The 15,625-nt window shown below is 39.6% G+C and overlaps 1 protein-coding gene across 1 annotated transcript in view; it reads right to left on the bottom strand.

Moving 5' to 3' along the window:
* The window catches only part of dok6 (docking protein 6), a 76,568-nt gene extending 72,929 nt beyond the window's left edge, over positions 1–3,639 (bottom strand). The window contains exon 1 of the mRNA XM_072657354.1: positions 3,499–3,639. Within this exon, the coding sequence (XP_072513455.1) occupies positions 3,499–3,564 (66 nt within the window). The 5' untranslated portion in view covers positions 3,565–3,639. The remainder of the gene's footprint in view (positions 1–3,498) is intronic.
* Between the last annotated feature and the right edge of the window lie 11,986 nt (positions 3,640–15,625).

Here is a 15,625-nt window from a genome sequence, read left to right as displayed (position 1 = left end):
TGAAATCTTATCTTTTCAAATGTTAGATATAAAATTGATGCTCCATTAACTTTCTTACAAACTGTGGCATCTCATCACTTGCTGCTGTTCCCCGTTTTTTTTTCACATGCATCGCATGTGAGGAACTGTGAGTGACTGAAGGTCTTAAATGATACACCAAAAGCGGCCTTCGTTTGTTAGACACATTCATTTCACGGCCACATTCAAAGGATCCTACAAAACGAAGGAACAGCCTTTAGGGAAACGCAGCTTTATTCGGCTGCAGCCTAGACCTTGGAACGCTGCTTATATGTCCAAAAGTATTCAGACAGGGATGAGTGAACATTATGGACCCATTGCTGACACACAATTCTTACTTGAAATCCACACTGTATATGTATTCAAATGTATAAAACTCTGTTATTATTAGTAGTAGCTGGAGTGTGTTATGAGAACAACAACAATCAAAAATGAGCAACAGGGGTTCACATTATTCTGAAATGAGCTTTAAGTGGAGCTAACAAAGTGGGGCATTGTAAAGCGCTTAGCCTGGCTTAATGTCCTAAAACAACAATGTAGGAGACCCACGCTTCCCTCCCTTATTACTGATCATGAGCACTCTGTACTGCCGAACAGATGAACCTGCAATCTTATGTAATAAAGTAATATAGCTGTGGGTTTTTTTCTCGTTATAACAGCTTCCTGTGGGGAAAAGGCTTAACATAAAAATGATTGCTTTATTGCTGAATGACAGGCTCACCTATGTGGCAGTATTGAGTGGTCATGACCAGCAATAAGTGAGAGGTTTGCTGTTTCTAGTTCGTTGGTTTTACCACAGTAAGCTTTTTTAATGTTAAGTGTTTATGGAAATGTTTGACACGGGTAAATTACCTTCATGCAACGACAGTTTATTCCGAATGTTGAGCGAATGTTGGTACTGGCCAAGGGAACACATTCACATTCACGTTCACATTCACAGACAGACACACACACACACACACACACACACACATGCAGTTCAGTTTCGTTCCCAAGCCTACAGTAACCTGCCAGTGTACCCGCAGCAGCCCATTCATAACCCAATAGTCGAGAAGATGCCGGTAAATTCTTTGGAAGCACAGCCACTGCATGGAGATCTTCCTGTGAGCTACTGTTGGCACTTGTTCTCACTTGTGTAAAGAAAGGCAATACTTGTTTGTATTTGACCCCTTAAATCCTTAAAAACAGCCTGTACAGCAAAGTTGCCAGTGATTAATACTGTAAGTGTTAAACTGGAACACTAATCGTGTTTGTTTCACACCAACAGTGTTGATTTTACACTGAAGAATTTGCTGTGTGTATATGCTCATACAAAAATACACTGTGATATACTGGAAGCATATTTGGTATTAGATTTAGTAGATCTTTAGTAGATTTATTAGATAATATTACAATAAGCTGAAATATATTCCACTGCCATAAGGGTTAGTCCAATTCAAATACTCAGTGTCATAAATCTGATACTCACATATTAATTTCAGAATAGACTCAACTAAATATACTCAACTAACCATAGACATCAACTAAATAAGTTTCTGAAACATTATTATAATGTACTGAATCACTCAGAGTAGTTACTGAAATAACTGTAGTGTTTACTGAATCATTCAGAGTAGTTACTGAAATAACTGTAGTGTTTACTGAACCATTCAGAGTAGTTACTGAAATATCTGTAGTGTTTACTGAATCATTCAGAGTAGTTACTGAAATAACTGTAGTGTTTACTGAATCATTCAGAGTAGTTACTGAAATAACTGTAGTGTTTACTGAATCATACAGAGTAGTTACTGAAATAACTGTAGTGTTTACTGAACCATTCAGAGTAGTTACTGAAATAACTGTAGTGTTTACTGAATCATTCAGAGTAGTTACTGAAATAACTGTAGTGTTTACTGAATCATTCAGAGTAGTTACTGAAATAACTGTAGTGTTTACTGAATCATACAGAGTAGTTACTGAAATAACTGTAGTGTTTACTGAATCGTTCAGAGTAGTTACTGAAATAACTGTAGTGTTTACTGAATCATTCAGAGTATTTACTGAAATAACTGTAGTGTTTACTGAATCATTCAGAGTAGTTACTGAAATAACTGTAGTGTTTACTGAATCATTCAGAGTATTTACTGAAATAACTGTAGTGTTTACTGAATCATTCAGAGTAGTTACTGAAATAACTGTAGTGTTTACTGAATCGTTCAGAGTATTTACTGAAATAACTGTAGTGTTTACTGAATCATACAGAGTAGTTACTGAAATATCTGTAGTGTTTACTGAATCATTCAGAGTAGTTACTGAAATAACTGTAGTGTTTACTGAATCGTTCAGAGTATTTACTGAAATAACTGTAGTGTTTACTGAATCATTCAGAGTAGTTACTGAAAAAATCATATAATTTATTGAATCATTATAATTGAATGCTGATTCATGAATCATCATAATTGTAGTGTTTACTGAATCATGTTTACTAGTACCTGAATGATTTGCGCTGGTTAAAGTCATAGTAGTTACTGAAAAACGTATACTGGATACTGAATAAGCCTTAGTCGTAGTAGTTACAGAATAACAAACAGTATTCACTGAATTATATATTAGGATTAAAAATAAATAATAAGCCTAGGGTTGAATCTGTTACAACTTAACAGTAATAAACAAAATTCATTGACATGTTAAGTAAGTATTTCAGATTGTAGCATAAATTATACATTATGGATCATTTGGATGATCATATGGATGATTTGTTGTTCCTGGAGTAAACAACCACATGGTTCCTGCTAACAGCAAAACCCTTCAGCCTTAATCCCAGTAATTGCAGAAACTGTGTCAGATACTCAGCATCACTGATCTGATTTTTCATGTAAAACACAACTGCATTTCTCTGTCCAGACTAAAGGAAAAGTTCAGTTCAACTGCAAAAAAAATTAATAAATTAAAAATGACTTACGGTTACATCTGAGCTGGCCAATATTTCATGATGCTACAGTCTAATGCACATGTTGTTTGTTTATTTTGTCTTTAATCAGGATAAATAATAGAAAATGCTAACATGTGTAAATGTTTTCTGCACATGGACTCATGGATGCCACCTTTTTCTGTCAATTCTGTTCATATACACAATCTGGCCATGTAACCTAAGGATACCAGAAATAATGAGACAAGACATGCTACCGCAACTGCAATATGACTGAAGATAGTTTCCTATTTGTTCACTGGCTTTACAGGCTTAGATTATACACCTTGCGAGTCTACAAAAGACAGCTCCCAAAGAGAGCCCAGCAATTAAAGAAATAAGATAAAGCCCATGTCTGTGTAGCCTTTGCAGAGGCTATTTTCCTTGGCACTGAGGATGCCCAGCAGGATGCCCAGCAGGTTGCCATGCCTCTTGGACCTATTAAGGCTTTTTTTAATCCAGATGCTACTGCGGCAGCTGTTGCCAACACTTGGTCTCCAGCTAAGCAAGCAGAAAATTGAAAGGTAACTCACCCCCAGTTTCTTACTCCGGATTCTAACGTAGCCCTGCTTTACTATGTCATTGAAGTTAGAAGCCATGTCTTCTGATTTTACCTTGCTATATTTTAGTCGTTAAGTCCCTTGCAAGTCAGTCCCAATCTCGCTTAGGCAGACCTGCTACAGACACTGTTGAGCAAACCGGCTCCGGTGGTTTATTCCATCTAAAGATTTGGGAGGAAAACCGGTGGTTTTGTTTTCCCACCCGTTTTCCAGCTAAACGCACCCAAGCTCGATAGGATTGGTTTATAGTGCCATGAGAGAGTAACCAATCCAAGAGCTGGAGGAGGCGCTCCACTCCCACTAGCCAATCCCAGTCTGATAGACAGTGCTATTACCCAATCGTAGCGCGGATGGGCGTCGCCTTCCTGAGAACGGGTGGGAACAGAAGCAGTCAGCTGATTTCATTCAGTATGAGCGCAGTTTCCTGGAGCGTACCATTCTCACTGTATCAGAGGAGGGTCCTCAAAGCCGAAAAAATGATTTTTCTCGTCATTATTTTAATATTTAGAGAAAGACAGTTGTAAAAGAGCTGTTAATAAGGTTACTAAATCATAAAATAAACATTAGCATGTGAATTATATGGGATATAACCATCTTCATATCAAGGGTATAACAGTAAAAATGCCCTAGAATCCTTTAAATGTGCTAGTTCAGACAAAACATACGTCTTAATGGATGCATTGAAGAGATTATTATTATTATTATTATTATTATTATTATTATTATTATTATATGCAGCTATAGAGAGTTGAATTAAAGACATTAGAAAGATGTAAAAGCACAAAATGCTAATGGGATGTAAACTCTATGAAATCCTATTAACACAGGGCCCCTCGTAATAGAAAAATGGCTCTTCTCACTTGGTGTGAAATAGTGTTGTTTTTCCACAGGCCTTTTGCGATGTCACAAAATCCAACAATTTGATACATTCACCTATGCAGCCCACAATAGTTTAGCCCTGTCCACCCTCCTTGTTTAAGATGTAAGGGACAGCCTGCTTTCCACAGCTGATTTGCATAGACACTATATGTACAAATGTTTGTGGACACCCCTTCTAATGAATGCATTCAGCTACTTGAAGTTCAGCCCATTGCTGACACAGACGAAGAATTGCCAATGGAATAGGGCTCTCTGGAGCAGATAAGCATGAACCTGTTGGCACCATGCCTAAAGCCAGGGTTGGGCTAGAGGGATACAAAGCCCCCCAGTAAGATGCTGTATCCTTTAGAATGATGATGCTCCATCTGTGCAATTAGAAGGAATAGAGGTCGGGAAATGGTTGTGTAAAAATAACTGATATAATAACCCTTGAACTACATTTTCCTTTTTATACCAATCTTACATGCAGTTCATGTAAAAAAGCAGTGAATGGAAATCCAGCGCTCTAATTTAAAGCCACAATCCCCTGTGTTGTGTATTGTGCTATTCCTTTAATCTGCATTGCATTTCCATACTTTGGAGCTTCCTGTTATTGGTCTGAAATTGCATTTGTGTTCGTTCCTCACAGTCATATAGTGCTGATGAATAGGGCTTATGAGGTTTTGCGTTGCTTTGTGACTGGATCTTTAGGATTAAAATATCGAGTGCCTTGAATCAGAAGCAAATGAGGAGAGGTGATGAAGTGGAGGATGCTGAGCAGGAAAATGTAAAGCCATTTTATCCTCCTGGACTAAAATAATTTTGCTGCGTCTAATCCTGATTGGTGGGGATTGGCCTGGCTGCCTATTGAACATGAATGGCAAAAGCTTGCAGATGGTGCAGATGCAGCCTATGTGTGATCAGGTTTTATGGAGGATATTAGAGTCAGTGAAAGTACATTACATAACTAGAGTTATATCATTCATTTGATAAAAATGAACGTACATTCAATCCCAGTGCACAGTCTCTGAACAGTCTCTTTCTTCGCTACAGATCTGATACCTCAGTCTTCAGTCTAACACTGTGGGATTTTCCTTCAAAAAAAGAAAATCTACTGGGGGCTCTGTTCTCTGTCCTCGCTCTAATCTTCTCTGGCATGTTTGATTCTGTGCTGTAAATGGGCAAAGGCATTTAAAGCTGCCATACAATAAAAAAATGTGTTTCAAAAGGTATTGACCACCATATATGGTACCTAAACAAAAGCAAAATTAGCTTGTTTTGATGCCACAAAAGCTGTCATTTACATATCTGTCTGAAGGAGTTTCCTGTTTCTATTCACACAGATGTTTCAGGAGTGTTTCAGCAGCTTTTCGATTGAACAGAGCTTATTTACATGTATCAATCAAACAAACAAGGCACAGTAACAGAAACATATGGTTTAATCCTAAGGCATAAAGAAAGATCGGCAAACGATTATATACAAAGTAAATAAACTGCAATACGACATAGATCACATGTCCTTTTAATGCAGACAGGGACCTTTATACTCATTTCAACACAATCAGCTGTAAAATGCAACCAAAAACAGTGCAGGCTGAAGCCCAGCTGCTCACACTCTACTGTATGCTGCTCTGATAGAATCTGCAATTGTAGCTCCCCTCATTCAAACACAGCTTTTCAACAGCTTTTACAGGGATACTTTCAGCATTTCAGCAGACTGTGCTGGACGGTGCTCTCAGGAGAGCTGTGGATAAATCAACCAGTGGCAAACGAACAAAAGCTGCAGCAGAGTGGAGCTCCGGTTGTCCTCAAGAGCCTCCACTGTAACAAGAATCCTTGAGTAAGAGGGTACAATAGGAATAGAACTAAGCCACTGACTTGTACATATGGTATATGTGATATATCTGTACCCATCATTGGGGAAACCATGCAGCCACTGTTGCACTCTGTGGACGTTGGTGGTGGTGAAGACTGGAGACTTCATGTGAACCCTGCATCTTTTTTTTTTGGAAGGTCACATAGGTGAGTCTTTTGGAAGGTCACATAGGTGAGTCTTGATGCAGACACTCAGCTTTTTAACCCACATATTTAAACGCTCATTCTGATCTGTTTAGACTAAGCGTAGAGGTGGACATCAAATCTGCAGCTGAGAAGGATGTCGGAGCATTACTACACCATTTAGTATCCAGTGTTTTACACCAGCGGCCTCCAGTGGCTCAGGCAATCAGATTAAACTTTAAATACAGGTATAGATTATAGTTTCTGCGCTCCATGTGGCCCACCAGTGATCACGCGCCATCCTCTGTGCCTCCGGCACCTCCTTTGCAGCAGTGTTTTTAGGCACTGAACAGCCAGTTAGACTTTCGTGTTTTCATCTCTGTCTGCTCCCTGACTTTGGTCTCCTCTTTGCCCTCGGTAGCTTTTATCCACCTATTGTGCTGGATCCTGGATCAGACCCCATTAAAGCCAGACGTCGTTCTCGTCGAATGTGGCAGAGAGATTGTTCTGCTGCTCTGTGAGGATTTAAAACAAATAATGATCAGAAATCAGAGCAAACATGCAGTTTATGTGAAACGCTGGGACTGCATATCTGGATGCTTTAACTCTCACTTTCTCAAACAGGGGTGCAGGTGCCTCATAGATCAACTCATGTTTAGTAAGTTAAAGAGGGGGGGCACAGTATTTATTAGAATATGTGGCTTTTTTTCAGTGAGGTTCCATTTTGGTACTCAAACAGGTGCTGAGCATTGGTTATTAATATTAGTTCATTAATGTTGATTTTGGTGGACTTGTATTGAAATACTGCAGCGGTACAAAGTGAGCCGTGCTGGGTGCTGTGTTGCACATTTTATACTGTGTTGTACTGTGTTGTACATTTTGTGTGGTGTAACACCCAGTTATATGAATCTGGCCTAACGTTCTTTGGCTTCAACAATCTGTTTATCTCCCCCGGATGCACGCACCTAAACTTTCTGTCCCGTTTTTGCTTGTCTGCGCTCTCCCAGCGTCGCAGGTTTTTTCTCAGAATAAAAAGCCAGGCTTGGTTGTCGTCTCTCTCCGGGGGTCCCTTCCACTTATGAAGCTGTCAGCGCTGCTTTGTCTGTGTAATCCCCCTTCGTACAACACACACACTCATCAAACCCCCATCCTTGTCCTGTCAGAGCGAACGAACCAGGGAAGTGTGTGTGTGTGTGTGTGTGTTTCTCAGATGCAGTCCTGTTTATTTAAGACTTGATTTAAGAACAGGCCATATGACGTAAAAGTGTGTTGGTGTGTGTGTTTGAAGGTCTGGTTTGAAGGGAATGACATAAACTCTTTATACACAGCTTCCTCTGAGTCACAGTTTTTATGTCAAAAATAACAAAAACAACAAAACTAAGCAAAAATCACACAACAACAACAACACCTTCATCAAACTCGAATCACCATCAAAGCCAATGAGTGGAAGCACAAAAGAGGGGTTTCTAATAAAGTGGCCAGTGAGTGGAAGCACAAGGTAGGTGTTTCTAATAATGTGTCCAGTGGATGAAAGCATGAGGTAGGTGTTTCTAATAAAGTGTCCAGTGGATGAAAGCATTTGGCAGGTGTTTCTTATAAAGTGTCCAGGGAATGAAAGCACAAGGTAGGGGTTTCTAATAAAGTGGCCAGTGAGTAGAAGCACAAGGTAGATGTTTCTAAAAAAGTGTCCAGTGAATGAAAGCACAAGGTAGATGTTTCTAATAAAGTGGCCAGTGAGTGAAAGCTTAAGGTAGGGGTTTCTAATAAAGTGGCCAGTGAGTGAAAGCTTAAGGTAGGTGTTTCTAATAAAGTGTCCAGTGAGTGAAAGCTTAAGGTAGGGATTTCTAATAAAGTGTCCAGTGAGTGAAAGCATGAGGTAGGTGTTTCTAATAAAGTGTCCAGTGAGTGACAGCATGAGGTAGGTGTTTCTAATAAAGTGAAAGCATGTGAGTGAAAGCATGAGGTAGGTGTTTCTAATAAAGTGTCCAGTGAGTTAAATCTTAAAGTAGGGGTTTCTAATAAAGTGTCCAGTGAGTTAAATCTTAAAGTAGGGGTTTCTAATAAAGTGTCCAGTGAGTTGAAGCTTAAGGTACGTGTGAAAGCATGAGGTAGGTGTTTCTAATAAAGTGGCCAGTGAGTGAAAGCACGAGGTAGGTGTTTCTAATAAAGTGTCCAGTGAGTTGAAGCACAAGGTAGATGTTTCTAATAAAGTGGCCAGTGAGTGAAAGCACAAGGTAGGTGTTTCTAATAAAGTGTCCAGTGAGTGACAGCATGAGGTAGGTGTTTCTAATAAAGTGTCCAGTGAGTAAAAGCATGAGGTAGGTGTTTCTAATAAAGTGTCCAGTGAGTGAAAGCATGAGGTAGGTGTTTCTAATAAAGTGGCCAGTGAATGAAAGCACAAGGTAGGGGTTTCTAATAAAGTGTCCAGTGAGTGAAAGCACAAGGTAGGTGTTTCTAATAAAGTGTCCAGTGAGTTAAATCTTAAAGTAGGTGTTTCTAATAAAGTGTCCAGTGAGTGACAGCATGAGGTAGGTGTTTCTAATAAAGCGTCCAGTGAGTGGAAGCATGAGGTAGGTGTTTCTAATAAAGTGTCCAGTGAGTGAAAGCACAAGGTAGGTGTTTCTAATAAAGCGTCCAGTGAGTTAAATCTTAAAGTAGGTGTTTCTAATAAAGTGTCCAGTGAGTGACAGCATGAGGTAGGTGTTTCTAATAAAGCGTCCAGTGAGTGGAAGCATGAGGTAGGTGTTTCTAATAAAGTGTCCAGTGAGTGGAAGCATGAGGTAGGTGTTTCTAATAAAGTGTCCAGTGAGTGAAAGATCATGTTTTAAGTGAATTTGCAGGAGTTTTGCTCTTCAGGAATCTGATTATCAAAACATGCATAAAATCTCAGGTGTGTGTGTGTGTGTGTGTGTATGTGCTGCACCGCTGTGGTCTTATTTACATATTTGCAAACCTGCAGTTTTACAAATTGAGAAATAATGGATATTTAGAAAGGGGTAAATTACACAGTGTAATGTTTGTCTAACACTCTGCTCTGCTCGCCTCACACTCTCGCCTCACACTCTCACTCTATCAGTGCGAAGTGAAACGGGAGTGAAACTGGGCTGCAGCCTGGATTAAAGGTCAGAGCACTGGAGACAGGGAGGGGGGAAGAGATGGGGGGGGGGGCAAACACAGCTGAGTGAATAGCTGAGACAGTGTTTCCGTGTGTGTATGGAGAATTGTTAGATAACTATACGCGATGAATTACTACTCTAGTTACTAAGAGCAGTTGTAATGCATTTGGGTGACCAGCAGGGGGCGCAGCTGCACTGAAACTGTGACAAACCATATCATATCAGTTTCCTTCATTTAACCTGTTTAGTTTTACTGCATATACAACTTTGGTTTGGCTGGTACCATTTTCCTGGCTGTAGATGTGTACAGTTTGCTCTGGTACTGTGGAATTTGCTGGCCACATATATAATAATTGAATAACCATACATAATAATATCCAGCCCTGCGCAAAAGTCTAAGTTCCCATTAAGTACTAATTCTTTATCTTCTAGGAGATATTTCTGAGAAGATTAGGTAGACGCTAACCCTTGTGCATAAGAAAGGAGAAAGTAAAAAAAATATTTTTTAGAAAATGGGACCCCAAACAAACATGCAATACATGGTGGACCCCCAACAGTGCCCCCTCATCAGATAAACAAGCTTTTCTTTCTGAGAGAGAGAGAAGAAATAAAGATCAACGCTCGCTTTCAGTCTGAAAACATCCACAGGTGTTTGTGTCCCTCCATTGACTGTGAGAAGACGACTCGACAAGCTGTGGGTCTGGAAGGATGTGGAGCTGATCAAGAAGCTCTTACTGAGATAAATCAAACTGCTGCAGGTCTCACATCAATGGGCCGGTCACCCCAGACCTCAATATCATTGAATGTGTTAGGGATGACCTGGACAGGGGATGCAGAAAATGCTCCGACTTCTAAGAATGAACTTTGGAGGTGTAGAAAAATCTCCTGCACATTTCTGCCAAAACACTGAGCAGAACGCTCAGATAGCTCAGGCGCAGATAGCTGTAATACAGGTGAAAGGTGAACTCACAAATCACTCAATCATCTGGTTTCAGATTCAGTTCTTGAGGCTTTAAGGGTGTATTGACTGCAAAAGTTTGAGATCTTCCCAGTCAGTACAGTCCATATATGAAAACTACGCTGCTTTGTGATCTCACTGTTTTTGGATATAAGTGTTTTGGTCGGGACTGCTTTTGCATGAGGCATAACACAGGGCAGCCAGTCAGAACAGAGTTCATTTACATAGAAATTGTAGAAATGAATTATGAATGTTATGTTGTTAATGTATAGGTTAATATGGTGAATAAAGCTGAAGGCCGGGCTGCCCTCTGGTGGCCGCTGTTGGAAACTGAGCAGTGGCACAACTGAGCAGTTCCAGTTAAACAAAGCTGCTCTTTCACCTCCCCGTTTCTGCATGGAAAAAAGAGCTGAAATGAGAAATAAGCCCCTCTCCAAACACAGAAAGGTCAGTGATGACGTGGGATGAGACTGCCTGACCCTTGTGAGTAGAGTTTGGGTTCTGGAAATGGGGGCTAACATGGCTGTGGGCCCACAACTGAGTTTCATGCTCAATTTGAAGTGTGTGTAGCTGTGTGTGAGTGCTGCCCGTGAACTCTGAAGCTAAAATGTAATCAAACACAGGGCGTAACACTGTACTATGTCATTCTGCTAACTACACACACACACACACACACACACACACACACACACACATTACCGCCCAGGCCTTGTGGATTCTTCTTTCACTAGCCTTACCCGCATGACCATCTCAGTACCTGCTGTCTGTGTTAATAAAGGTGTAATAAAGTTCCAGTATGTGTTAATAAATATGTTTTTACTGATTTCTAAATTTGTACCAAAGCACAAATATGTGTGACATTCAATACTTTAGCAATACTTGAAGAATGTATAGTTTTGCAATATTGACACAATATGAAACTAAAGGACACCAAAGGCACGTGCTGATAATGACTCTCCGGGAGGTTCTTGTTGTTAGCAAATGAGCTGAATCAGGTGTGGGAAATGAGGTAGAATACAGAACCCCAGGATGGTCCAGAGATGCGTAAGCCATCTGTGCACCTCGCTGTGATCCTCTTGCTTCTCCTGATGTCTCGATTTGCTGACATTCAGTTCTGTATAGTTGCTACATCGATTCAAAGTGACAGCAAGACGGAATTTCATGAAGCGCTAAAGGTTTCCAGCCAACCATGCTGGGAAATGGTTAGTTTCTTAAGATCTCAGGTGCCCACTTGAGACCCCTAGTGGTGAGAACAATATAGGCCTGTGTAACACCCTCACAGTACCAGATTTTAGATTTTAGCGCCACAATGCATAATGTGATAGCTTAAAAAGGTTCATCATTATCTGAACACTAATGGTTTAAGCCTAGTCTTGGACTAAACTGCAGTGCCAGTGATGATAATCGCAATTAGAAGTTCTTTTAGTCCAGGCTTAGACTTAATCTGATAATAAATGTGTAGAAGTTATTTAAACATCCCAAACTCCCCAACACATCTGATCCAGTCATCAGCTAATTATCAAGCCCTTCATGAGCGGGTCAGGTGTGCTGGTGGTAGAAAATACTAAAACTGCAGTTATGGAATCAAAAGGTCTCTCTGAAGAACTTCATGGCACATTAAATGTAGACAAAATACAATGTGAACCTGCAGTTATTGCACTTATCTACAACAGTATTTCACAAAAAAATTGAAATGAACATGAACATGCTCAAAACATCATGTGGTTTAGCATACAGTATAACTTAGTCTAGTCTTTGAGTTCCAGTTTTAGCTGTTTAAATAAGATCTGTCCACATCATTTTGCTAATAGGTAAAAAAAGAGACTTCTGTAGGTCCTTTACTTAATGAATCATCAGAGTCAGTGGTTAAACAAAGTATGATTTGGCTTACTTACCAAGATATGTTTGGTGACAGTCCAAGTCAGGTATTATTAGCAATATTAGCCAAGCATCTCCTAAAGACGCACGTCAGATACCAGACGTGTCTTTGCTGGTTAACTGTATGTAACATTAGCTTGCTAACTAGCTTAACTGCCTGTTAGTTTATCTGTTGTTTTCTGAGATTAAAAAATATCAACAATTAAATTCAACCTTTATTTAAACTTAAATAATACATTGAGGGTGACTCTCTGTCATTTACAATGTAGCCGAGGCGAGACATAAGATGTAGACTGAAAATAAAAACAAAATGTTATATAGTACAACAAGACATTGTCATAGTTTACTCTAAGAGCAGAATTTTAATTTAAGCAAAGCATAAAAATGTAAAACACTATATAATGTCAAAGAGCAAATACATAAGTAATCCATAAATAAATAAAAAAGAGTGAAAACATAAAACAAGAAACTGTAGCAGTAACTAAAGAAACTAATCTTTAACCGACCATCATTATAACTAGAAACACAACATATCCAAATAGAGAACAATGTGAATAATGAAATAAATAAATAAATAAATAAAAATTGACTGCTTACTTATGTCATGGATTTTCAGTGTACTTAGAGCAGTTGCTATTGGTGTGATAAATAAATTCATCAAATTCCCCACAAGCAAACATTCTCAAACCTAAATGTTACTACTAAGTGGTTTGACACCTTTGCACACCAGAACCACACATTAATAAATGTGGATAGAAATGATGGAATATATGGTCCAGTTATTTCCATATCTTTCAGGATCAGATTAAAATCCAACACATCCAACCTTCATTCAGACTGAATCTTGCTTGCTAGTTTTTTTTTTACTTAGCATGTATGCTAGCATGAGCTCACAGTCTTCCATGCCTCAGTCTTGCCAAAACCTGGACTCTGTCTAGTCTTGGCCCTGTTCACATTGCTTGTTTTAGGAAGAGTTTTTACATGTGGTGCACAGCTGAAACTGAAGCTTGTAACAGTTTCTGACGTCCAGTTCCAGAATGCTACATTGCTCTCAGTGTAACTGCCCTGAATGCACGCCTTTGTGTGGCTCCCTTTGGTCAAACTTCACCACATTGTACTGAGAGTAAACGGCACCTTCGTCTTTTTGTACCGCATCCTTGTGCAAAGATACAACCTTGTCCTGTCAGTCGTAATGTTCTGCTAATTGTCATTTTTGATCAAATAGAACAAGGCAGTCACATTTATTGACACTTGTCGTGGGTCTTACAAAAACAAAGTACTTGACTGGAGCTTAAAACACCTTTAGGGGTCAGCACTGTGTCAAGTGACCCCCGACATTATGTCACTGATCTGTGCTCAGTGTTAGAGGTAATTCAGACCCGATACGTTTTGTCCTGGATTCTCGAAGGCTACGTGCACACAGCAGGTAAAAGAGGCCCGAATCCAATCACTTTCATCATATGTGACACAGATGGGTTGTGTGTGTGGAAGTGTGAGCGGCACTGACATCTGACATTTTCAGTTCCGATTTGTGGTATTGAAATCTGATACATACGCTATACGCAGAAATGTGACAGATCTGGTTGACATCTCTATATGAGATTCCAGAGCTTCATTAAACACAAAGGTGTGAAAAATTATCTGATTATTGATACTGTATTTAAGTGCCAGCATCAATGCTGATACAGTATCAGTATCAACGCAACACTATTGATCACCTGCGCTGTCTCTAACATAAGTGTTCTATTGCTTAAATGCATCCATATTTAATTAGTGTGTACAAACAAGAATACTGAGACAAAAGTAATGGGACACTTGCTAATTTATAGATCATTTCTTCTGAAATCAAGGCTATTAAGAAGAGTTTGCCCTTCTTTTGTTGCTACTGTCTCTACTGTCCAGGGTAAGATTTGTAGGATTTGAAAGTGAGGTCAGGATGTTGGATGATCACCACCTCACCTCATTCTCAACTTCCAAACTCATCCAAAAGTACTGGATTAAGCACCATCATTCCAGATAACACAGTTCCACTGCTCCACAGCTTAATGCTGGGGGGCTTTATACCCCTCTAGCCCACACCTGGCTTGGTGCCAATAGGTTCATGTTTAGCTGCTCCAGAGAGCCCTGTTCTATTGGTAATGCTCTTCAGAGACTAGACAAGTTGTGTCAGTAATGGGTTCAACTTAAAGTAGCTGAATGTATTCATTAGAAGGGATGTCCACAAACATTTGGATATATGGCATACTTACACTGGAGTCACTTGTTCATTTCAGTCCAGTACTGTATTATTTGTGGAAACAAGCGTAAGTGCTGTTTCAGTGGCCAGGAAAAGTGATCCAGGTGGTAATTAAAGGATATTTTAAATGACCACATTAATTCAGATTTGTCAGAGAGGTTAAAGCTGAGGCCCATAAAGAGCTGGAATAAGTTAAATGCTTTATGACTCATTTGGCAAATTGAGAAAGTTCAGAAAGAAGCTTCTCTGTCCACATGAAATATATTCACCGAATGTGTGTGTGGGGGATATTTTTAGCGCTGCGAGGGGGAAAAGCACTTTCCATGTCAAACACGTGTTAAACTCTGATGCCAAAGTAAAGGGCAAAGTCAAAAGGCAGACATTACCCTTAAACCGGTATAATATTTCGACTAAGTGCTGACAGCTTTGAGAAAACGTCACAAACAGCCTAATGTCTAACGCTGAGGTGAACTCAGCAAATAAATACAGAGGGGTAAACATACAATAAAAACGGCACATGGTTTGGGGCTGTTTGGAATCAGTGGCCGAGTGAGGTGGACAGGGTGTATAAAATGCAACTCTGCAAATTTAAGCTGTGAGTGCACCAGCTAAGCAAAGACAGTAAATACAGTATCTGCAGTAGGGCTGCACTGCTTGAAGTCAGTGGTTTTTATGTTAATGTACTCTATAGTGTTTATACTCTGACTTGTCTTAACTTCAATGGTACTTGTGTTTGGACTGATCTTAGTCTTGATGGTACTTGAAGTCTTAGCTTTTTTAGTTTTTGTACTCAGTCTTGGCCCCTATAGTGTCTGTACTCAGACTTATCTTGGTCTTCATAGTGTCTGTGCTCTTACTTTTCTTTGCTTTTATAGTGTCTGTACTCTGACTTGTCTTGGATTTAGACTCAATAGTGTTTGTACTCTGACTTGTTTTGGCTCCTATAGTGTCTGTACTCTGACTTGTTTTGGCCCCTATAGTGTCTGTACTCTGACTAGTTTTAGCCTCTATAGTGTCTGTACTTGGACTTGTCTTGGACTTTATAGTGTTTATAGC

Source organism: Salminus brasiliensis, chromosome 1, assembly GCF_030463535.1.
Source record: "Salminus brasiliensis chromosome 1, fSalBra1.hap2, whole genome shotgun sequence".
Taxonomy (NCBI): domain Eukaryota; kingdom Metazoa; phylum Chordata; class Actinopteri; order Characiformes; family Bryconidae; genus Salminus; species Salminus brasiliensis.
This window is presented reverse-complemented; position numbering and strand designations above follow the sequence as displayed.